Source organism: Erithacus rubecula (assembly GCF_903797595.1).
Source record: "Erithacus rubecula genome assembly, chromosome: 8".
Lineage (NCBI taxonomy): Eukaryota > Metazoa > Chordata > Aves > Passeriformes > Muscicapidae > Erithacus > Erithacus rubecula.
Window position 1 is genome coordinate 20,223,064 of NC_136659.1, and position 26,127 is coordinate 20,249,190.

At 38.8% G+C, this 26,127-nt stretch overlaps 1 protein-coding gene across 11 annotated transcripts in view; it reads left to right on the forward strand.

Moving 5' to 3' along the window:
* FIGN (fidgetin, microtubule severing factor) overlaps positions 1-24,151 on the forward strand; it is a 107,614-nt gene extending 83,463 nt beyond the window's left edge. For all 11 annotated transcript variants that reach the window (XM_079311827.1, XM_079311828.1, XM_079311830.1 and 8 more), the window contains one exon: positions 19,948-24,151. In XM_079311827.1, coding sequence (XP_079167953.1) covers positions 19,956-22,196 — 2,241 coding nt within the window. In that variant the 5' untranslated portion in view covers positions 19,948-19,955 and the 3' untranslated portion in view covers positions 22,197-24,151. The remainder of the gene's footprint in view (positions 1-19,947) is intronic.
* The last annotated feature ends 1,976 nt before the right edge of the window (positions 24,152-26,127 follow it).

Sequence of the window (26,127 nt, forward strand, 5' to 3'; positions counted from 1 at the left end):
TTTCTGTAACCAGCTATGCCAAAGAGATGCTCATCTCTAAGAAATAATGTGAAGGTTATAATTGGACAAAGGCCTTTTTATTATATTTAAACCATTTTGTTGATTCTCCCCCCACCCTTTTTTCCCCCCATTTATTGTGTGCTCCCTAAAGGCCTCCTACACATTGAAGTCCACAGTGAAACTCACTAGTGGGGATGAAGCAGAGAAGCCACTGCAGGACTCCCTATTTCAAAGCTGAACCAATATTCACCATTGACACATTCATTCATCTGTGCAGGGTCATTGGAAATCCTCTTTCTCTAGTTTTGCCTTCCCTTCAGGGAGCAATGCTTAAAAGAACAAACCCCTGGTGTGAGGAGATAGAAGAATTCTCAGCGTGGCCAGTGGTGCCAGGAATCGAATTAAAGTTGTCCATTTGCAGATGACTGTATACTCAGTTCCCAGCGTATTCAGCGGTGGGGCTTGATGCTGACATTCTATTTGAAATGTTGATGATGGCACTTGGTTGTATTAAAAAAAATTGGGGGCAAAAAGTATTTTCTCAAAAAAAGAGAAAAATGCTGAATTTCAAAATGTGCGTGGTTCCTGCTGTTCCTTTTAGGTCTGGAGGTCGTTAAGGATCACATGGCAGGGAGGTAAATAATTACAGAATTTACTTCTTTGGGTAATTTAACACTTGTCACTTACTCTGCTATTGTTGACATCTCTATTTTGGCATAAATCAGATTTTGACATTACTAAACCTGCAATTTTGTTTTTCTTCACACACATTATCTCTTCCATGTGAAAGGCACTGGGGAGACACGGGCTGCCATGAAATCTGAAATGCCTGCAGTCAACTCGAAGAGTGCCTCTTTATTTCAGTTTCATTTCCTGTTAATAGAGATGAACTTGGTGCACATTTGGGCACATTTAGAAATTGTCAAACAGAGATTCTGTTAAAGGAGTTCTAAGAATTTAAAGAAGTCTCTGTCAGTTTGGAGGATGAAAGGATAAGCATAGTTAACCATTTGGTCACCTGCCCAAATTCCCAGCAAACATAGTCCCTGCACGTGTGGGCGGCGGAGGAGTTGTCGCGGTATATCCCTGTCCTTCGTGTCTGCTAGAAGGTTTAAATCTTGTAACTAATTTCAAAGAAATCTCAGGCAAAGGGTATTTCTGTGAATAACAGTGGCACGATCTGCCACCAACATAAATCGCAGTTTCTTCAAGGAGCATCAGGAAAGGAAGGTGGAAGAAAGAGTTGGAGGCTACAAATTACACCACTGCCTAATTATGCAGCTTTATTCATATGACTAACGAGATATCCACATGCATGTTAGCAACACAGAGGCCTAAATTATAGACATTCATAACAACTTGAAGAAGGGAGCTGGGGAACTGTTTAAACAATTTAAATTCTTTGTCATAGCAACTTGTGACTTTAGATAGAGCCATCCCAGAAATACAGATTAAATTTTCCTTTTCAACTAAATCACACAGGTGGTATCTTTTTGCAGTACATATAAAAGTAAGTTCATTGTTCATCCTGTAACCAGCACTTCTATACCCAAGTAAGTTAGGTGTTATAAAGAGGTAACATTACAGTGAGATATTTTAATCTAGTTGAATGACCTTACACAAGGGAAAGCGTTTTTCCAAGAGGGGCAGCCCAGTAATGAGAGTGAGGTGTGTCCTAAAACGCCCCAGAGCTCATTCTAGATTATCAACTACTGCTACAATTCCTAATTTGTGGGGCACTTGTGCTTTTTCTGGGCAGTCTATCATTTAAAGTGCTGTGAGAGACAGTTTAATCATTTTAAGAGTATGCTGTGTAACTGATCTTAGAAGTGCCCAGTACTCACTAGAGATTTATTGAAAAAACATTTGTACCATGACTGTCTTTCCTTTGAAAATAGTCAAAATATTAAAAAAAGCAGTCATGCTCAGCAGCAGTTTTCATTGATGCATTTAGAGCATTCCTCCTCTTTAGCATCCAGACCTTTTTTAAGAAATGTCATTGCTGGTTATCCTCAATACAAAATGCCCCATCAAACCTACCTTGGTGCAACCTTACCTCTTAAATATCAACCCATGCCCTGTAACCATTTATTATCAAGTACCTTTTAGTTCAGTCATGGCAAACTCAGTTTAATATATAAAATGAAAAAAAAAAAAAAAAAAAGGATAGGACTCAAGGCAATTTTTAGTAAATCAAATATAGGACATTTACTTGAAATGTTTTGGATGCATTCTTGAAAAGGTGACAAAAGATCTTTGTGTAATAATGTGCCTAGATAATTATGTGCCTCATGAAAACCATGAGAAGCTAAAAAAGGGAGAAGAAAATACAAATAGCTAACAAAAAAAAGAAGTAAGGCCATGGGCAAATTTAAATTTTCCTTTACCCAGCTTCGTACTTAGAAAATACTTGAATATAAAGGTTCTGCCTCATTTTCCTGTCTTTTGTGGACTGAAGTTTCTAAGTCCTCATAAATGTGATCTTCTTGTTCCTGCTGTCTGCTTTACTCTTTATGCCCAATATTAACTATATCTTCAGAACAGCTAAGAGTATGGTGGGTTAGGTATTCACTTGCCACTTAGTAAGTGCACTGACATAGGCTGAGATGGGATTTCTCAGCCTATGTCACACAAATTTCACAAGCCATTGGGATTGAGTGTGTTGAGGACTGTGCTGTATCTGCAGTTAAATTCCTGAAGTGAGTGGCAATCACCCAACCTGGCCTTCAGTACGTGAAGAAACCAGAAACAAGCCTGATAGGTGGTAGGAACAGGATGCTGCTTTGTTCACTTCAAAAACCTTTGCTGTCCTATTTTCTGACCACCCTTTAGCACTGCTGCTCTTGATTTGGCACAGCTTTAAGTTTGAGATAGAGGACAGTGCAGAAATGCATGTAAAGAACTGAGGAATGGGGAAGGGGAGAAGGAGGTCATGTGTGTCAGATACAGGAAGAAAGATGCATCTGAAAGATCTCTGTCTGAGATCTCCTATCTTGTTGCCAGTGAATAAACCCTTAAGATGGCTTGAGTATAAAGGAAATTAACTGGGGTTTTTTTTGTTTTTTTACATTTTTGTTAAATAAAACTAAATCATTCTCTAGGCAGAAATAATATTGCAGTATACTATAGTGCAGCAGGAAGGTTGCTGAAAAAAGGATCACTTAGAATTTCTCAAAAGGATATGTATTCAGGATTGCAGTTGATATAGTCTTTACTGGGATAGTCCAAAACATGGGGGTGGTTTTCTGATTGTGTGATTTTTCCTGTGTGTTAATTCTGGACTAGACATTGAACCATCACTAGAGATAAACATCATCTTTGCTCTGGGAGGGGAAATAAATGTGTGTGTACATTTATACATATGTATACATGGAAAGAGAGAGAGATTCTCTGAATCAAAGCTTTATAATTCTTCTCTTTAAAATCCACATAAAATACAAATACAGAATCAAAACTGAAATAGCAAGGAACATATTTCCCATCTCATGCTGCAGGGCATAAGCTAATCTGCTGCAGAGATCAGGCACAAACCCCCTTCAACCCTGTGTTGTTTTTCATTATAAAACTGGCTGTTTGCATTATGTTTTTTATTGGAACTTGATTGTTTAATGACAAAGATGCAGAGTTATGCTAAAATAAATGCAAAGCTCTATAGTACAGAATGAGAAAATAGACTCAATGAAAAAGACAAGGACTGCTAGATCCTGCTGCTCTCACCCCAGTCCCTCCAAAGCCTGCAAATGTGTTCCTCACTTACACGTGCATTTGCATTATTAACCCCCATCCCCCAGAAAAACCTGCAGCTGTGTTGTATAGGACCTGCTGGTGTTCCTTTTGCTTCCTTCATTTCATAAGGAGATATTTCCATAAACAATTTCAGTTAGGAAAGTTTGGTGCTAGACTACTCTACCTTTAAAGAAAGAACTGCTAGGTATGTCTGTGTGTTTAAACCAGTCTGAAATGCAGGGAATATTGTCTGCCTTAAGATAAAAGATTGCAGTTCTGTTGGACAAATGTTCTCATCTGCTGCAACTCATCTATTATGTAGCTTTTGTAAATGTGTTATAATAGAACAGTAGCCTTGGTGGTCTGCAGAGTTGGTTTGTGTGCAGTTGTTCGGACAAGTGATTGCTTATATTGGAACAATTGAGTTTATTTTTGGATTTGGGGGGTAGGGGTTTGTTCCTTTGAAAAAGCCAGTAAAAAAAAACTAATGAAGGACACTAGGTGAAACAATTTCATACAGTATTTCATGCAAGCTGCTTTCTACTCTAAAAAAAAAAAAAAATACATATATATATATATATATATATATATATATGAGAATGGTTTAGGTTGAAAGGGACCTTAAAAATCACCTAGTTCCAACTTCTATGATGGACTTGCCATGCCCTTCCACTAGACCACATTGCTCAAAGTGCATCCAACCTGGCCTTGAAAACTTCAGGGTTGAGACTTCCACAGATTCTCTGAGTAAGCTCTTCCAGTGCCTCACCAACCATCGCTGTGAAGAGCATCTTCCTAATGCCTAATCTAAACCTGTCCTCTTTCCTTTGAAGCTATTCTCCCTTGTCCTGCCACTACATGGCCTTGTAAAAAGTGCCTCTCCAGCTCTCTTGTAGTTCCCCTTCATATACTAGAAACTCTCCATAAAGAGAGCACCATAAATAAGAGAGAGCAGAAATCTGAGGTGTTCTGTACTCAAAGGTACCCTACAGTTGTTTAGGGTACCTTTTGCTGAAGGGCAAATTGTGGTTGATGCTGGGTCCTAGTTGGAGAAGGTGAACTATAGTACTGTAATTTAATTGATGGACAAGAAAGTGTCAATGCCACTGCAATAAGTTTTACATAGAGTCCCATTTCTCCTATTTATGCTGTCTTGTGGTGGAGTTGTCCTGAAATAAGCCACTCCAGGGCTCAACTCATTCCCACTTGAGCTATCATCTCCTTCTTGGCCCTGTGGAGAGTCCTCAGCCTCTACACTGTGGAGGCTCTGGTTGATTGCAGCACCTTAAATATGAGTGTTAAGGTTCTTCTCACTATCCTCTTTATTGGATGCTGCTGCTCTTTCTGACCAATCAATGCTTTGAGGCAAATTTTGCCTGGAGTTCAACCTGCCCCTGTAGCTTCACCTCCTTCCTTGACTTCCTACGCCTTAGCAATTTCTTCTGCTAGTCCGTACTCATGTATGCATGACACACCATCTCAGGGTAGCACCTGGAGTGGTGTAAAATCTGCTACATCCTAGTTCTTCAAGGGAAACTCCACTAAAAGTCAGATCACACTTTTGTGATCAGGCTAAGCAGGCTTAGAGATACCAAGAGGAAAAGTCTAAATTTCTATTGAAAGTCAGGCATTGTTTGGGGTTAGCATCTTAGGTGAGCAGAATGGTATTTTGTAGACTTGATAAAATACAGTGGATCTGAGGCAGAAAAGTGATTCTCTAACCTACTGTTGTTGTTTTTGTGGTAGTGTTAGGCTACAGAGGGAATACACTGAAGGTTCCCCCCACTTTAATTCGTGTTAGGAGTAAGAAAGGATGGTAACTGTAGCTTTATAATGATGTCTTAAATACCACCTGTGGATGCTACATTTCTGACAACCCCAGTTTTAAACTACAAAAAAATATCATAATGTATGATATTGAAGGACTTACTGATGAACAATTGATGCTTCAGAGCATCTGTGCTTAGTAAAATCAACAGTACAAAATGCATATTATGCATCTTGGACCATCAGGTTGTCACTCACAAATGATGTGAAGTTTAATGCATTATTCACAAGTACAAGAGGAGGCAGTCCAAAGCAGTTGTGGAGTCTCTATTATTTTATTTTATCATATTCTATGTTATGTTATTTTGCAAAGAGCGGAAACTAAGTATGTGACTTAAAGGTGCAGAGTTTGGAATTGCATGATAGGATAAGCAGCAGCTGCACTAAAAATGTTGGATCTAAGTAAAATTCAGCTTAGACATAAGAAACTGGAAGATATTTTGATCTTAAAGCTATAAAATCCCATCTGGGAATGAGTTAAGGGTGTGGGGTTGTGTTGGGATTTTTTTCCTTTTTCCACTTTGTAGTGCAAAGAAGCACATACCACAAAATCAAATGAAACTGGCATTAATTTGGTAGTCTCAGGTCTCATTGTCCTATTGATTCAGAAAGCTGCAAACAGATATGGAGGCTTAGAGGCTGCATTTAGGGCTGCTGAAATTTGGGGTTAGGGTATAAAAATGATGCAATGAGAGCACTCATTCAGTAAGGAACTCTTCTTAACATCTTAACATGGAATTCCTGTATAAAAATATTGGTCCAAGAAAACTGATTATCATCATTTTGTTGGTGGTTTCATTATTGATTACTCATGTTTATGCACTTCTTTCCAAAGTCTTGGCCGCCAACACAAACCTTGTCCAGCAGAATCTCTAGTAAGCAAAACAACGTTTGCATCCCTATGTATTTCTCCTAGTGGGAGAGAAAAAGGTTGTCTCGGTCATTTCTTATTGATAACTTTAAATATTATGTCAAGCTGAAATCAATCGTATGAGAGAACAGAAGCTATTCCTCAAGATTCACTCTGGATATTTAATTAGCTAGAGTTTATACATGCAATTTATTTTCGTTTTTGCCACTTTCAGCATTTGTTAGGTAGTAGTATTGATGCGACTAGTGTGGCAAGGTGTACGTCTAGTTAAATTGAGCCTTCTATTGATGAAAACTTAGCTTTTGTGTGTGGCTGTCTTTTATGAATAATATATGTCACAATATCACATTTTTAGAGCTGTGGTGTTCTTTACATTAAGAATTTGGAGGTTTTTGGTGCTAAGTAGGTATTAGGACAATAGTATGTGAAACACGTTGGAGAAATAGCATTAGCTATATATGCGTGTGTGTAAATATATATACATTAATTAGATATCCATAATTTTATTTTGAAACCAAGCAATTTGCTGTTTCTTCTCAAGCATTTTCAGCTGTTACTGTGGAAGGAGAACTGACAAGTGTTTCTTCAAGTATCTCCCGTTATTGGCCAATTTTGTTCATTACTATTCAGCTGGTGACAACAACATTTATTATTTGTATATTAATGACTGGAATTCTTAAGAGATGGAAGAGCAGTCAAACAAAGCTAGGTGGAATTAACTTTATGCATGCTTTGTGGTTGATACCAGACTCACAGTAGTCTATACATTCCCTAAATACTCTCTGATTAAGTATCATTTATAGACCTAATTCAGCCTCGCACAGTCTTTTAAGCAGTTTTAAAATTTCCTCTGGAAATATTGAACCCCAACTATTTTCAAATATATTTTCACAGGGAGGAAAGTCTATATTGCAGTAAATATCTTATCATCACAGCTACCAATTCCTTGAGCTTAATTATGACACTACTAAATGTGAAAATCTATTCAGTGCTAGGAACACTTTTCACATTACATTCACGCTAAAGATTGGCTGTTAAGAGCTCATTACTGGTAGTTTTCTAAAGAGCGGTTTATTAAACACTGTTACCTAATAAGCATCTTTGGTGGTGCAAATTGCTGAAAACAGTAATGAGTCTGATTAGACTTCATTTCAATTACGACAGCTTGTCTAGGAAAAAAAAAAGAAAAAGAAAAAGAAAAAATGGGGAAAAAAAAAGAAATCTCTCCTTGATGCTTTGGAATCTGGCTACAAGGCATTAGATGGTTTAAAAGGAAAATGCCACCTCTGTGTTTCCTTTCCACAGTTCAGTAATGAATAGAGAGCTGTCCAAGTAGCCATCCAATTTAACACATTGGAAAACTAGATGGGCAGCGTTGGAAGCACAATCCTGTTTGCTTAAAAATTCTACAAAGGCCTTTCAGTTAGTATATCTAAATAGGGTCATATTTAGGTTTCCTCTGCTTCCCTTGTGTAATAATATAAAACTGTAAGAAGAGAGAAAATTAAAATGATTCACTCCTACCTGCTTTATAGAGGTTATGCATTCCTCTGATTAGTGTAATGCACCTTTCAATTGTTATGTGTAAATCTTTTACAGATCTGTAAATCTTTTACATGCAACCACAGAACTCTCACAGTACCTTATAATTCAATCTGGTCTTTGTTTTAACTTGAAAGTTTTTTTTTTTTTTCTGGAGTAAACTCAACTTTTAATAAATGTTTAGTACTGATATCAGATACTTCAGTGAATATCTATTTGTTTTTGAATTTAATTCTTGATGCTAAGTGTGTTTAATTATATTAGAGATAAGAACTCTTTAAGTAGTTCCTGTATGCTACTTACACATTCTGGATGAAAAGAGAAGTGTTAATGGAAATATAATTTAAGCTTATAGTTGCTGAACACTCAGTAAGATTCTAATATTCCTGTTGATAGTGGATGGCATTTTTAATACTAAATCCATGTGGATACACTTTTCTAATATTATGTAATACAAAATTAGATGGAGACTTTTTCTAGCTGAAACCTTGTAATAAAGTATGCCTGGAGTAATGGGTGAAGGGGGATGCACAGGAAGGGGATGCAGGGCTGCTGAAAGTAATTTGTTGGACTGGTGTATCAGAATGGGGCTGAAATCAGACACTGTCCAGTCAGTTTACAGCAGATTTTAGGAAGGCTCACATTCAATAAAGTTTGAATGCCACCTAATTAGATATAGGAAATTAATCAAAAACTGAGCTAGTGCAGTGAATATCAGAGCTCTCCATCAAGATTTTAATGACATTTTTTCTGTGATGAATTTTTATTAAACACACACCCCAAACTCGAAGCTCTGGTGAATAAAATATAATTTGTGTAATTAACACATTTTAATGTGGCACATTTATCTCCTTTGCAATAAATTGTAAACTTCAGTAGTTCTTCTGACTTCAAACAAGAGAAGTGACAGAAGAATCAAACCCATAAACCTGGGGGTCTAAGTGTCTTGTATTGGCCCACAAAGCCATTTTTGGCTTCTTTTTGTGATGTTATCTTTCTACCTTGTTTTTGAAATTCTTACAGTTAGCTGCTATGTATTGTATATATTTTCTGAGAGGACTTTCATTACTGCATCATCAAACATAAAGTAAAATAGTGGGGAGGCAGGGGGGGAGTTGGGTTTTTTTTAGCAGCATGCAAACACAAGTGCTATTATTCTGCTATACAAATGTGTGCCTGTAGTGTGCTTTGAGATGCTAATCAGTGGAGCTTGACTTCTGTACCCTGAAGCAAATTTTAAAAGTATTTCATCATTAGGTGACTACATATGCAATAAGACTATGGACAAAATTACAGAAAAATAACACAGATTACTTTTATTTAAGCTATCAACATACTCAGCTAGTTATTGATACAATCATTGTATGGTTTGGATTTTCGTTGTATCTTGAAGGCTGTTTACATAAATGGCTAAATTTTTGTGATAGCTGCGAAGAAATGTGGCATTTTGTCAGCTGGGCCCTATATCTTCTTTCCCTTTTTGAAGGAGCATGTTATTTTTTTTTTTCTGCCCTCTTTTTCTGTCTGTGCACCCTCTCAATGACATACTGTATGTCTTAGGACATGGCTTAACTTTTCCTGTTGTACGTGAACTTTACTTTCTTTTTTTTGAGAATGGAGAACCAACATCTAATATGACGAGTTAGTCTATTTTCCTTACCATTCTCTGCAGGAATATGGAAAAAATATCAGTATACATAGAGTTCAGTTTCTCAGTTGAGACATTCTCACTCTGGTGCCTTGGTGCCTCTGTGTCTAAAATATATAAATGGGGGGAGAGCGAGAGAGAGAGAGCTTTCTATATTTGTCTATAGAAAATTCCCTGTTCCTCCTCTCCCGGTCCCCCAGATAATTTGTCAAGCCAACTGAGCAATCTATATAGTTCTTTTCAAATGCTCAGGAAATAATACAGTAAGTCCCAAACCAAAAGCATGCAAAAAATTGGCAATATTCCATTTTTCAGTAGCTAATTCAGATACATTTTATTGAGTGAGCAAGAAAGAATCTTTGGAATTTGTGAAATACAGTAATTGAAAGGTTTAAGTGGGGGAAAGATTTATCTCAGCTTAGTTTTTCTAGGATGTCAGTTCTTTGGTTGTGCTTCTGCTTTTAATCTTGTTTCTCTGCTTTGGGGGGAGCAGGAAGGAAAGGAAGGGTCAGCTGCTGGCGCAGCCGAGCCGGGAAGGAGCTGTGCCGGAGCTCTTTTTTCCCTAAGAGCGTGATTAGTACAGTTCTGATGACTTAGCTTAGGTGTTCCCTACCCTGGGGAGGAAATCTCGGGTTCCCTGGGGTAACATCATCCCTTCTTACAACAACGTGATCTCCCTGTTGTAATACAGACATGGTTGTTTGTTTGGGTTTTTAATGGCGACGCCAAATCAGTGTACAGGTTGATAATACAGTCCTTTTGCACAGGATATTCTCTTTGGAAAGGCAGTGTGTGCCAGCAGTAGCTGCTCTGATGCGTTCAGTAGAGAGAAATGTGTGTGATGTGTGTCTGGTGTGATGGGAAAAAGGGAGAGAGTGGATGAGCTCTGCTAAGAGCTCCCTGCTCTTAATCCTGGGCCATGTCAGGAGCATTCTAAAGCAGTTTATCTTCATATGTCGTCTTGTATATAAGAAACAACACTAAACCCACCAAAACTCATTTCATATGTAGCTTTTTCCACTGCCTTCAGATCAAAGTTATTTTCTTCAGGCTGGACTAAATTATACACAGGTCCCAGGAGTGAAGGACACTGAATTAATGCACTATGTCAACCAGTCCTGGTTATAGAATATTTTTACTGAAGTGTGAGACGCAACATCTCTTTACTATTTCATTAAAAATTAATGTGCAGATTGCCAAAAAGCATAAATAACATAAACAATTTTTGTGAAAGCTTTGTATACTGTGGGCACATGTTAAGGATATTTTTTTCTGGAGTATCAGATTACTTCTATATATACATTTAATCAGTATTTGTTCTCATTTAGCTAATTAGCAGAGGTACTCTAATCTGAGTAAAGCAACTGTTTGTACCTATCCTACAAGGGTAGGTTTTGAAATAAGTGCTTTAAAAGGAAAGCAGTATCCCTGGTTCCAAGCTGGAACATTGTGCTACTGGCCCATATAATTTTGCATTTTCACTTATGTTAGTTGAATGTAAGGGGTCAAACCTGACTACAGTTATTTGAAACTTATTGAAATTGAGTTTTACCTTCATATTTGTAAAGCATATAGAGCTGGCTAGATGAATCTCTGGAATTAACCTTTTGTTGCTATACATAAAGCTGTGAAATACATACCTACTTTTTTAGATATGATGAGTAAAAAATATATTAAAATTATATGATAGTGGAATTTATACAGAGTGCTGCTGCTGTTAATTGAAGGGAATTATATTTTAAATAACTCTAACTGTTAACTTGGTCTTACATTTTAAAGCAAGGTGATTTTCTAATATTTTGGAACAACATGATATAAAAATAATTCAGCATCAGTTAAATCTGTATTTATTGTGCACATACTTTGTTCAAATAAAGTATGTCCCTGTATGGCAGTTTTAACCCCATTTATCCTCATGCACAAGTGTTCACCTGTTATTTACTCACATAAGAGAAGGTCGATACTGCAGAACAAGGGGAGTGCTCTGTTGTGACATAAAACATACATATTCATCAGCTCTGCTGTCCCTTTGGACACGTGTGGTATGTCCTGATGATCTTCATTTGGCAAAAGGAAGTGAGCTTAAGGAGGAAATTGTCTTAATGGATTTATGATACATGAAAAAGGGTTTTAAAAAAGCTTTCTTAGTGGCAAGGAACTGACCGAAGCAATAATTCTAAGTGTGAATGAAAGAGAAAAATAAATAATTTGCTAAAACATGATTAGCAACAGAAATGGAAAAATAACAGAATTCAATATTTGAAAATTATAATTTTCAGATATTAAAGAGGTTTTTTTTTTCCTAGAAGCATTTAGGTCAAGATCTGAATGTTCCATGACAGGCTCCCTAGTGCTGAAAATTTATTCCTTTTACCTCTCACTTACTTGCTAAAAAACAAGTTCAGGGTTTTGTGTTTCACCTGCTTCAGCTGATTATGTGAGAAACACGATAAAGCATGAAGGTATTTTGTCTGCTCTGCTTTTAAGGATTTGTGTTATGCTCTTTCAAGGTAAATGTGCCTCAGACTCCACTTCTTGAAGAAAAACCAAATAAAAGGCTACTTCTGCTATTTTGTTGCCTAAAAAGAGAGTATGCATTTTGCTGCACTTCTAAAAGCTTCAGTTGGGTTTATTTGAGCCTTGAAATAAGCACTTCAGTGGGAGCACAGTCACTCTCCAGGTCTAAAATATTTTGTATTTTCAAATATGCCTAAATACTTGTGCCAAGTGGCCAAACTCCATATTTGTTCATTATTATATTTTATTATGTGAATATTCTAATTTGCAGAATCACTAGTTACCCTACAGCGGTTACATTGATTTTCATGTTTGTATGGGCATAAATTGCAGATTATGTGGCATATTAAATCTTTTAAAAATACATTATAGCCATAAGTGTGTGTTCAGTGAGCTGCAAAAGGTAATGTTTTTCATGTAAGTTATGCTTACATTTGTTTACAGCTATTGTTCTTCTGAGTATTCTCTCAGAAATTATAATGATTTCATTCATCTGACAGTGACAAAGAATGCTAGATCCTTTAAAGACATAGCATTATTCAGAGCTACTTGACAAAAGCATCTTAAAAATGTAAATCCTGGCAAAATGAAGCACCATAATAGACTAAAAGAAAATTCAATTACTGTTTACATTAGTGTGTTTTCTAGTTGGTTTAGAAAAGTGCTGTGAGCAAATTAGTATGGTGAAGGCAAACTGACATAATAAAAGCTTTCCAAGATAAACTGCCTTTACTCGCGAATATGACCAGTCTTCTACTAGATGGGTTTCAAGGCACGTGTGCATATGTGGTTTTACTTATGGTACACAGTGATTGTGCATCAATGTGATTACACAGCTAGGATGTTTTTGTGTCAGGGACTGCTGCTGCAGAGAAACCAGCCCTCTGAGGTGGGCAGCAGCCTGGGAGGTCCCAGGAGTGCCCCAGTACCTGGTCCATTCCCTGCCACCCCCAGTACCTGGTCCATTCCCTACCAGCCCCAGTACCTGGTCCATTCCCTACCAGCTCCATTCTCTGGCAGCCCCAGTACCTACCAGCCATGGCTGCAAAGCTGCCTCTGGCTCCAGCCTGTTTCTGTTGGCAAAATATGCCAATGTCATCTCTGGACATAGCTTCCCTTTGCTTGCTTGGCTATTATTTTGCCTTATTTCTGTTTCTTCAGCCTTTGAAGCTAATGGATCTTTTAAAGGCTGTTTAGCCAGAAATGTCTTTGTGACTATCAAAGGCTGCTTTATGTAAATGGCAGGGAGGGGGCTTGTGGGAAGAAAACTCATTTGCTATAGATGTATTGCAATTTGCTGTTGTAAGGTGTGAAAGTGTGATTTTAAAAGAATAATCATTTGACAGTATTTAAGTTAGATAATTGGGCTGTATCAGTTTAGAATTAGTTTTTAATTTTGTAATTTCTTTTTTAACCATTCCAGGCTCACATAAAATATGTTGCATTTTTCTTACCGCTTTCATCTCTAAGTGCTGTTGACATATATGTGATCCTCAATCTTATTCATGATTTAAGTATTTTGTTTTAAAGATTGAAATGCTTTCACTATCCATGCTAGATGGAAATCATATTGTAAATACCCTGCCAACAGCTTGCTCCCACTGATGTGCAGGGCATGCATATATAATAAGAGGAAGAACAGACCCCTACCAAGAAAATGCCGAGAGCACTTTCCAGGCCTGTTTTTGCGAATTTGTGGTGCCACTTACTGAAAAAAGCTTACAAAGTTGGGACTGTACAGCTGGGCATCTCAGTTGGAGGCTCATCCTCCCACCGAGTCCTTTGACGTCAAAGGAGTTCCTCATGGACTAGAGCAGAGGTCTTCACTGAGTAATTAGAAAATAAATGTGGGAATCATTTTCTTTCCTTTTTTTTTTTTTTCCCTGCAAAACATAATTAGCTCAATCCACTCTTCAAAATCCTCCCTGTTTCCAATTAAGAGAGATCAGTTGCACTATCTTCAAACAGCTGAAATTATGCTTATTAATAAAAAATTGAGTGTAAAAGAATTGTTTTATCTTGAATTAATTTTTATTATTACGGGACATATGACAGTATGCAGTCTTATAAAATATTATCAGATTTAGTACAAATCCAGGGAGCTGTGTGTCCTACATCTTGCACAGCGGTTACAGCATGACTCATTTATTCCGCTCTGCCCCATACTTGAGAAGGACTTTAAATTGTGACTTTAGGGCCTGATCCTCAAGGTACTAACACCTTCAGCCCACACTGAAGTAAGGGTTTTGAGGTGTATATACTGGCGTGTTCCCAATGACACACCTATTCAAGTCAGTGGCTCTTTTGGCAGAGCCAAGAAGAAGCAAATCCTTGGTTAAAATTGTTATAGTCTATTGTGTAAATACTCAGTGTCTTGAATAACTGGGGAGCAGGGCTGAGGGTAGTAGTTCAGTGGACAGGGATAGTTTTTGGGGTCCTAGGCTAAATATGTAAGCAATCCAAAGTGATGAAGTTCATAGGCACTTTCAAGTCTAGAAGGAAAATGGTTCCTGGTACTTAGAGCTGTGGCTTTGGAGTTGTTTCCTACCTTGCATCAGTGTGCTCTTACCTGTCTGCTATGGACACTCAGAAGAAGCATCCATTTGCTTTCACCCCTGGTGCAGTGCAGCCCTTTTCAACAATGCATTAGGCAGTTGCTTGGATCATATTTAACAACAGGCCTAAAGTTAAGAATCTGCTTGACTCCTGATGCTTGCAAAGGAAGCTGCAGATTTGTGCTTGGTAGGACCTATGCACTGCAGGGGTGATTGGGGCAGGAAAAGAGAGACCACAAGAAGAGAAGAATTACTTTCTTTTGCCTCAGGTATGTTGAAGGAGCAGTTGAAGGCCCCTGATCCAAACTGAAACTTTGGTAGCTGGTTGGGAAAGTTGGTGTACTGCCTTACTTCTAGTGCCTTGTGCACAGCAGCTCTGGGACATTTAGGTTTTTTTCACCAGCATCTATAGAAGTGCAGTGCAATCTCTTCCAGTATCTTCAGAAATCCACAGCTGCACATGATTTAATTTTATTTTAATTATTTTATTAGAGGTGAGAATAGACGAGAGCTTTACTAAAGTCCCAGTATCCTTTCTCTAAAGCACATTGTTGCTAGGCAAGTTGGTGAGTTGGGACACTGTAAAACCTTTGTGGTGGTTTTACCCAGTGTGATCCTTTTTCTGGACCATGTTCCCATACCATTTCCAACAGAAACCCTTGTATTTAAATTGAAAGCAAAGGCTAGTTATTTATCTTTTTTGACAGATATAATCCTGTAAGGGGATGAGAAGTTTTGACCTGGTACTGAGGGCACCAGCACTGGGGGGTTCTTTGTATGCACAAACTCATCTGAGCTCCCAGCAGGATCAGGCCCTGTTGGACAGTGAGGATGTTCCTTTTTGTGTTCAGATTGCAATGTTAGTTTTTTGTAACTCTGGCATTTTTTCCTTTTTGTTTAAATTTTTTTTGTTTGTTTGCTTTTAATTTGAGTTCATATCTCTGAATATGTTAGTGGCTTTTGGCCATATGGAATTATTGTATGGGCAACTGATGAAGTATTGTGTATTAGATCTTTCTGTTTTCAGGCTAAGTGCATAGTATTAGAAGAGGAAATATAGTCAAACACTTAGTTTGAAGTAATTCCATAATGAAACTGTTGACTATAATTACTTTGAATGCAATCCGGATAGATCCAACTGTAGGAATTAGGCAGCAGGGAAGGAAAGGACAAGGAAAAATAGATCCTGCTAAAATAGCCTACCCTGCCTCTCTATGTAATGTATTAAATTTATCTTAAAAGCAATTCTCTGATAAGTACATACCTGTACTTAAAGAACAGAATCTTTTCCTTTTGCCTTTTACAGCCCATACCAACACACTTTACACAGTTCAAAAATGTTGATAGTTCAGAGGATTCCTAAGTTAGCAAAGAATTATAAAAAAAAAAAAAAAAAAAAAGTTCAGCTTTGCATTGCTTCTGGATTTTTAGGAAGTTATTAACCAAATACACTATCTGCAGGACTGTGGTTTGTGTCAGAGTTTAAATTACACTAAAATAAAAAAAATGCAGCCTCTAAATATGCCCTGATTCACCTGATTTTAGATGTTTATGTCAGCATTTGGATTCCTGACAAAAGAAATGCAGAAATATGTGACAGCTCAAACAAAAAGCAATTAATAAAGTACAATTTGAAATATGGAGAGGAAGTGGCTGCAAACATTAAGCAATTTGGGGCTGAGGGTGGCAGAGGGAAGGGGAATGTTTGCATAATTAAAAAGTATAACAGCTGATGCTTCTTCTTTTTTTCTCCCAAATCAGACATTTGACTTTTGTCAAACAATTTGTGAACTATTATCAAATAGAGTCAAACCTAGCGGAAGTTTTCTGCTTATTCAATTAATATCAAATTGAGGAAATGGCTCTTTGTGCCCCCCCAGTCCAGACCATTCCAGTAGACTTCATGTAAATTCAGATTTCTTCACTGCTTATTAATGCAAAAAATATGCTTATGGTTAACTATTAACCTATGCTTCCAAATAACACTAATGATTGCGATGTGCTGGAATAAATGCTCATGTTTCATGGGATGAGAACAGGACTGTTCTCTTAAGCTTATCTAATCAAAGCCTAATCCTGCCTTTACAGCCTTTGTTAAATGCACTGGTATTTAATATGCATCAATAAATAAACTTTCAATTATTGTTCAGTGAGCATATCCAAAGATAGCATGACAGTGTGAAACTACTGGTCTATCTAGCAATTATTCTAAATAAAGAATGCCGATGATGTAATTTTTCCCTCCTCTTATAATGGATAATTTAGATTTTCTGACATTCTTTTGCAGCCTCATAATAAGGAAAAGAAATTAATCTAGACAAATAAAATTCGAAGAATTGAATTTTTGCACAATTGAAATACATCTCCCCACTGTGACTATAAATTTGATTATTTTGTTTTAAAAACACATGATCCATTCTAAATAAAAGAGACCAACTGATGAAATTTTAAAATCATTTTTAAAAGGTATTTTGAAAGCTTGCAGAGCTGTGTGTGATGTTGAGCTCTGCCCCAGTGCATTCCTTTATCTCTTTAAATTGAATAGGCTTTCTTTTAGAAGCAGTTAAAAACAATGTGCCATAAGCATATTCATTGACTACAGTACAAATACAGGCCTATGAGGTTCTCTGCTTCTTCCATGTCTATTTTCCCTTCTTTTTCCAAAGTTCCACTGCTGCTTTAGTGCTTTCTTTGCAAAGAGTCTTTCCCATGGCATCTGTTCATTAGTATCTAGTGAAACATCAACCTACTCAAGTTTTTCTGCATCTCTGTAACAGAAGCCTTCAGTGTTTTGGTAAGCTTACAAGAAAAACATTGCAGAACACAGATAGGTTTTGTTTGGTTGTTGGTTTTGTTTGACTTTTTTTTTTTTTTTTAATGGGCCAGTAAACTTGTATGCTGTCATGCAGTTCTACGTTATATGAACATTAATGTTTTTGGCTTTTACAAACGCTTGTGGTATTTCTCATGATATTAGAATAATTTCAGATACTGATTACTGGCAATCAGCTCTTGGTGATTTGTTCTTCAGATTCAGCAGATTTTAACCAAGTGTAATTTCTGGAAACTTTTGATAATTTCTCATTAAAATTGCATTTTTAAAATACAATTATTTAAATACATGATTTCTATAATATCTCCCAGTTTCATGATATACTTACTTCCTCTGAAAGGTAACAGTTGAAACATCAGAAACAATTAGTGAAAAGTATTATACTAATGCTAAATGATAGAAATAAGTCAGACAAAACCTCAGTCTCAAAGCAGCATTTGTCAAAAGCACTTCTCTGAATTAACTTTTCTAGGATAACTGTATAATTGTTAACAGACATTTTTATCAAGTTGTCAAAGTGCTTGAAAAATGAGAGAGAAGGAGAATGCTCAGGAAGAAAAAAAATCCACAAGTAATCAATGTCATGCTCAGGGGGAGTGAGATTTGCACTAGTTGTACTAATAAAATATAAGACTCAATTAGAGGTACTTTGCCATTTTCAGCCTAAATTTAAATGATTTGGTGATTTGCAAAAACATGAATCCAAAAAAGAAAAAAAAAAGAATCCAAATGCAAATGAGTGCAACCACAATAAAATATAATTGCAAATGAATCTGTTGCTTTTATTCATTTATTGTGTAATTACTGCAATCCTTCCCACCTTGTTTTCAGTATTTCTTAATCATTAAGTCGGAAGCATGACAGCAGTGCCAGCCCTGGCATGATTCTCTTTGACTAAAACCTTGTAAATTAACACAATTAGCACAGCATCATCCTGCTAATTAACTTCCAGTGTCTGGTGCAGTGGTTTTGCAAACAAGGAAAAGGGAGTCAGAAGGGAATAAACATGCCATTCTGTTACCAAACTGTGTGCTGTGTTAGGTTTAGCTCAGCGAGGCTAAGCTGGCCATGTCAGATGCCAGACTCAGGCAATGAAGAGCTAAAGGGGTTGGGGAGAGAAACAGGAGGGGGTAGAAGCTGTCAAAATAGACTGCAGTAATTCAGAGGGGAGCTAGTGCCACAGATGCTTCATTTCGACTCGGGCTCCTCCTTATCAGGGAATCTGTGCCAGAGGGCACAAGACTGTTTGCAAAAATCACTTTTGGTAATACGAGAGAGATTAAGGAGGTCTATTTGATACAGCTGTACAAAACCCAGCAACGGATCTACCATGCATAGGTACAAGTTGGAGGGGGTTATCTTAACACTTGCAAATTGCTCTTACCTATTGTAGTGGAATACGAAGAGGAGAGGTAATTCACATCACATTATTAAAAGATTCATTGCTTTAAAATTATGTTTGCATTTTTTTCTTTTTTTTTTTTTTTTTTTTTAATGGTGGTTTTGGTTTTGGTTTTGTATTGTTTGTTTTGAGGTTTTTTTATAGCTAGCTGTGGAAGCCACAGAACTTTCAGGGACTTGGCTTCATTTCTTTTTTCTTTTCTTCATCCTTTTTTTTTTCCTTTATTTTTTTTTCTTTAACCCTCTTTCTTTGTACCCTGGAGGCTGTGAAGCAGAGGGGGGGAAGAGAAAGCAAGCAAGGAGACCGACAGACAAGTCATGCTTGTTTTTTTTTTCCAGACCCTCAACAACAGAACTGAGAGGCAGAAAGGAGCCAGTTGTAATTCATACCGAGTTGTAGGCTTTGTGTGATGAAAGCGACAGAGCGCTGCCTGGGAGATTGCTTTGCTGCACTCCACGAAGCAGATTTGAAACTGTCGTGGACCACTTTAGATGAGAGTTGGATTATGGAATGACCTGCTATGTCTGTGTCATATTGTTCTGCGCAGGGTGCATTATACTCTGCTAACTAGGTGTTCAGTACCAAATAAGAGAGGTATCCTAGATGTGATCTGTCAGCTGTGTCTCATATTTTTATATTGGTTAAAATATAAAACTGAAACAGTGATCAAAGAGGACAGAGCAGTTGGATGCCTTGTATATTTACAGTAAATCTCCACTCTGAGTATTTAAAATATACTGAGTTTTATTTAATTACTTTGAGAGCTATAGCATTATTTATATTTTTTAAACAAAAATTGATCCCCTATTGAATTGGCAAAAAATTTGTCTATGTGTTTATGCGCCTGTAACAAACCAACCATACCGCTTCTTAAGGGCGTTTCCTTTCCTTAAGGACTTGTGGTGTTAAGTACAGTGTTTCAGAGAGCTGAAGACATTCACAGACTGTATGTTTGAGAACTCATTTAAAAACACAAGGAAAAAGCTGAGGTCACTGTTGTAACTTTGTTGTTTCCTGCTGCCCTAGGCTTGAAGATGCAGTGGACGCCGGAGCATGCCCAGTGGCCAGAGCAGCACTTCGATATCACTTCGACCACGCGGTCCCCAGCCCACAAGGTGGAAGCCTACCGGGGGCACCTGCAGCGCACGTACCAGTACGCCTGGGCCAACGACGACATCTCGGCTCTGACCGCCTCCAACCTCCTGAAAAAGTATGCAGAAAAATATTCTGGGATTTTGGAAGGCCCGGCTGAGCGACCCATTCTCAGCAACTACTCTGAAGCTCCCTCGGGGCTGGTGAATGGTCGGAAGAATGAAAGTGAGCCTTGGCAGCCATCTTTGAACTCGGAGAGCGTGTATCCCATGAACTGTGTCCCAGATGTCATCACCGCCAGCAAAGCTGGGGTAAGTGCAGCCCTCCCTCCCGCAGATGTCTCAGCCAGCATCGGGAGCTCTCCTGGGGTGGCCAGTAACCTGGCTGAGCCCAGCTACTCCAGCAGCACCTGTGGAAGTCACACCGTTCCCAGTCTTCATTCAGGGCTCCCATCTCAGGAATATGCCACAGGATACAATGGCTCATATTTGCATACCAGTTACAGTGGCCAGCCAGCACCTGCACTTCCATCTCCTCATCCATCCCCCCTGCACAGCTCGGGACTTTTACAGCCCCCACCGCCACCACCGCCACCAGCCCTCGTCCCTGGCTACAACGGGACCTCCAATCTCTCCAGTTACAGCTACCCTTCTGCCAGTTATCCTCCTCAAACTGCTGTTGGCCCGGGGTACAGCCCTGGGGGTGCCCCGCCACCCTCGGCTTACCTGCCTTCAGGAATCCCTGCTCCAACCCCTCTGCCCCCAACCACTGTCCCCAGCTACTCCTACCAGGGCCACGGTCTGACGCCAATCGCGCCGTCTGCCCTGACAAACAGTTCAGCCAGCTCTCTCAAAAGGAAAGCTTTCTACATGGCAGGGCAAGGAGAAATGGACTCCAGTTATGGAAATTACAGCTACGGCCAACAGAGATCTACACAGAGTCCAATGTATCGAATGCCAGACAACAGCATTTCAAATGCAAACAGAGGGAATGGTTTTGACAGAAGTGCTGAAACATCATCCTTAGCATTTAAGCCAACAAAGCAGCTAATGTCCTCTGAACAGCAAAGGAAATTCAGTAGCCAGTCCAGTAGGGCTTTAACACCCCCATCCTATAGTACTGCTAAAAACTCACTGGGTTCGAGATCGAGTGACTCGTTTGGGAAGTATAGCTCTCCAGTAATGAACGAGCATGGTGACGAGCACAGGCAGCTCCTCCCTCACCCAATGCAAGGCCCGGGACTTCGTGCAGCTACCTCATCCAACCACTCTGTGGACGAGCAACTGAAGAATACTGACACACACCTCATTGACCTTGTTACCAATGAGATTATCAGCCAAGGACCTCCCGTGGACTGGAGTGACATTGCTGGCCTAGATCTAGTAAAGGCCGTCATTAAGGAGGAGGTTTTATGGCCAGTATTGAGGTCAGATGCATTCAATGGACTGACTGCTCTACCTCGGAGCATCCTTTTATTTGGACCTCGGGGAACAGGCAAAACATTAATGGGCAGATGTATAGCTAGTCAGCTGGGGGCCACGTTTTTCAAAATCACTGGCTCTGGCCTTGTCACAAAGTGGTTAGGGGAAGGAGAAAAAATTGTCCATGCCTCCTTCCTCGTGGCAAGGTGTCGCCAGCCCTCGGTGATTTTTGTTAGTGACATTGATATGCTCCTTTCCTCTCAAGTGAGTGAAGAACATAGTCCAGTAAGTCGGATGAGAACCGAGTTCCTTATGCAGCTGGACACTGTACTGACTTCTGCTGAGGACCAAATAGTAGTAATTTGCGCCACAAGTAAACCAGAAGAAATTGATGAATCTCTTCGAAGGTACTTCATGAAACGACTTTTAATCCCACTTCCTGACAGCACAGCGAGACACCAGATAATAGTACAACTGCTCTCACAGCACAATTACTGTCTCAATGACAAGGAGGTTGCACTGCTTGTCCAGCGCACAGAAGGCTTTTCTGGACTAGATGTGGCTCACTTGTGTCAGGAAGCCGTGGTGGGCCCACTCCATGCCATGCCAGCCACAGACCTTTCAGCCATTATGCCCAGCCAGTTGAGGCCAGTTACATATCAAGACTTTGAAAATGCTTTCTGCAAGATACAGCCTAGCATATCTCAAAAAGAGCTTGATACATACGTTGAATGGAACAAAATGTTTGGTTGCAGTCAGTGATGCTACTTAAAAAAAAATGTAATGAATGTTGGCACACACAGAATCTGCTACATAGGGGTAGAGAACCCTTTTCAGTAGTGTTAAAATTGCAAAGGGTACTGGGAAGACTACGATTTACCTTGCCTCTAAAGAGCCAGGGTATACTTGAAGGAAAAGTGCATCAAACAAGAGCTGCTGATCTGAAAAAGCCACACATGACAGAAAGCGCATGTTGATGCTCAGTTCTGTTCAAGCTAGACAATACTCACCAAGGAGCAAGGTGCAAGTGGGTTGATTTCAGAAGGACATGAACCCTGTGTGTTGATTCCATTCTGCTGTTCTTGAGATTTAGTTGCTGTCAAGTGCCTGAAGTGGTGCTTTATTTTTTGTTTGCCTCACAATTACATTGGTGGCATGTGCTAATATAAAGAGCTTTAACTTCAAACATTATTGGACTAAAGAGATGAACGGTTGTGTTGCGACAGAGAGCCAGATTTTTGCTATTCTAAGAGCAACAGTATTCCTCAATCCTGTCTGTTCTGTGGTGTTAAACTAAGAACAGGTAAAACAGGGTAATGGTAATCTGGACCTTAATTTCTGCAGTTCATTTCTTTTAATGTTCTGTCTGCAAAAACTCAGGAAAGTGATTGTGATTTGTACAGTACCTCAAAGGAATGTGTTGAAAGCACTATGTACTGCTGAGAGTTATAGGCTAGGCTTCAATGTTACTTTATATTAAATATGTATGTTTACCTCAACAATTGGAATATGGCAAGGAAAATTACTTTGAATGTATCCAGGAAAACTAAAGCGTGATATGACTGAAGCTTTACAGTTTTTAAAAATAGAAACAGAAGCATTTCCCAGTGTTCAGGAATGGTTCTTTTGCCAATTTCTCACATCAAACCAGAGGAGAACGATTTTTCTTGTTGGTAAACTGTAAGAGTTTTCAGCATATTGCTCCTTGATAAGGTGATACAGTCTTTAGAAGGTGCATAGATGAATGAAAGAGCCACTTAATAGGTTTATGTTAGCATCTGAAACAGTCAAACGTAAGATTTGGTAGGATTCTGAGAGGCAAATTACCTTAAGCTGTGACAGCTGGCCTTTGTTGCATGGCTCTAGTCATAGTTTTAAGGCTATTTTGGTGAAGCTGTAGGGAGTGGAATCAGTGTAGGTCTCTGGCAGAGCTATGGGTTGCAGAGCTGTTTATAGCAGTGCAGTGGACTGTGACCAAACAAACAGTACAAATAACAAAGCAAAACTGAACCCTCAAGGTACATTTACTTCCCTTCCCAAACTGTAAAGTTGAGTTTTTGTTGTGTACGTACGGCTTCATTGTCCTCAATGCAATCTTCATTTAGCATCCATTAGAAGTCTTTCAGGCTGGAGTGTGCCCACCATTATTTCTACCTCAGTTTTGTTACGTTTCTCTTGGAAGGCAAAGTAAGGAATAGGGCAAAAACCACCACCAACACAAGTCAGATTACATTAGGAATGCAAACCTGCTAAACAAGTTTCAGAGAGCTGCTGTTTTTTCCCCCTGAAGTCAAGTTTTTCTCTGTGTTAGTGCTCTTTCCCCCTCCTTTTTCCTCCCCCAAATATGCATATTCTGGTGTCTTCCTTCTGGAAAGACTAGCTGGCATGTGTGGCATTTTGCTCAGTTCTCCCCCACCCCGGCCTCCCTTTCTTTTTATCCTTTAATGCTTTCCGTGCGACTCTTTGGTGACAGCTGACTGATGTTGGGTAATGTCTCTGAGCAAGAGCAGTGCGTGTCGCAGCTGCCCAAGGCCTCTGCCATCACATGAACAAAACAGCCTTGCTTTTTTTTGAATGTATTTTTTGTTTGTTTACTTTAAGGAAACAGTAACAAAACTGTTGCAAAGCACTGGCATTTCATGTTTCTCTTAACTAATGTACGTCAAGACCATTAAATAAATGCACTGAAAAGCCCCAAGAAGAGAGATACCAATCTGTTGCTAGGTCATGTTTGTCTTCTAAAAAATTGTACAGACCTTGTCCATTTTGTTAAATCAATGGAGACGTTTAGTGTTCCGAAAGCTAATGAGGGATTTTGTGATATTGCTGGAAATTTATGACTCTTGATTATTACTTTTCTTTATTTTTCTTTTAAGATATATATATATATTTAGATAGAACATGCTAAAAAACAGAGCAAATAAACCAAAATCTAATTTAAGATGGATTCCTGGCAAACATTTTGTCTATCTAAAATTTTATGTTTTAAGCATAAAAGTACCATTTTAAAAACAGTGCCTTTCATTAAGGATATAGAAAGTAAGACTTAAGTACATCACCTGCTTTTCTTCTTTTCTTTTCATTTTTTCTTTTTCTTTCCAACAGCAATTACAGTCTATGATCCTTGTTATGACCCAGTCTTTCTGCTTCCCCAAACCTCCACAAGCTGCTTCTTCACCCTGGTCATTCCACCATCCTCATATCTGGGAGATGCTGATATCCCCATTAGCTGTAGGTTCACACTGATCACACTGGCAAGTACACTGTTGCAGATCGCTGACCCAATTTCTGTCTTAGACATTGCCTTTCATATCTGCTGTTGAGCTGTGCTCATCTAAAAGGCTCAGACAAGTTTTGATAAACTCTTTCTCCCAACTATACTCCTAACAAATTTTTTTTGCAGCTTGTGAAATGAAAACTACGCACTGAGTGGGTTTTTTTCCTGCTTTTTTAATCCTGTAGCAAAACCAAAAGCAAACAAAACTATAGACAGTCCCTTTGGCTTCCAGCTTTAAGTCATTCTCCTTAAAAAGTCACTCTGGGAAATAGATTTTTCAAATGTTAACCAAAGTGAGAAGCAGGCAGAAACTGAAATAGTATGAAAGATGCAGGTTCCACACACACATGCTCATATTCTCCTGGTCTCATGTCAGCTTTGGGGCAGCAGAAGTGGAAAACTTCACCCTCATCCTATCACAGCTGCTCTAAGGGGAGGAAAACAGAGCCAGATTGTTACCCAAATCTTTCCTTATCAGCAGCTGTCCTTGGTATAGCTTTGGGAGGGTGCCTGTTGAATTTGGTGAGAGCTTGGCCAGGAACTACAACAGAGGAGGCACATGAACCCTTCTCCAACTTGCTTTTGGCCACTCCTTTGATGGAATTCAGGCCTGAACTGGCTAAATCCCCTGCCATGTCTTGTCCTTCTTATCGTTTTCCTTCCTTCTCCCACATTCAGCCCTTGTTTTGTCCCTAGTGAGCAGGTTTTGGAAGGCTGCTGCTCCTTCACCCTTCTCAGCAGCCTTCTAGTCAAAGAGCATCCAGGAAGGCTGAAGCACAATCCTGAACTTCAGCGGGTTTCAAAAGGTAGGATTGGTTTTGAGAAGAGAGATAAAATAAGTTTTAATGGTGATTTCAGGACTAAATTTTTGCTGGTCCTAGACATTTGCATGGTAGAAAACTGTTGTCTTTTACAATTGGACAGAGCTGGAGGCTGCTGCCACAGAAATGTCCAGTTGGTTGGCAGGGGCTTCCTGCCCCTGACACAACCCTGAATTTTAAGGAAACTGAAATGGTTAAAAAGCATCTGCTGTGCCAGCCTATCACTGCTTTACATCATATTTTTATGTGTGAGTTCCATTCTGCATCTGCTCCTTTTCTTCCTTCTACCTTCAGTAACAATTCCTATTGCAACAAAAGTGAAATAAATTGGAGGAATATTCCTGCAAGCTGAAGGATCAATATCAATTCAAGGAGGAGTTCATAATGACCTTATGTGAGACAGAAATGGAAATACTCTGTACTTCTGGCATATTTCTCTTCAAAATATTTAGAACATTAGTGACAATATATAAAAGTTTGCTGACTGAGCTGATCAATGGAATGTGAAGGCAGTTTACTTTAAGACTATTTACTTTCACATGGATTATTTATCTATTAGTCAGTATTCTACTCAAATGCAGATAGATGGGCAAAA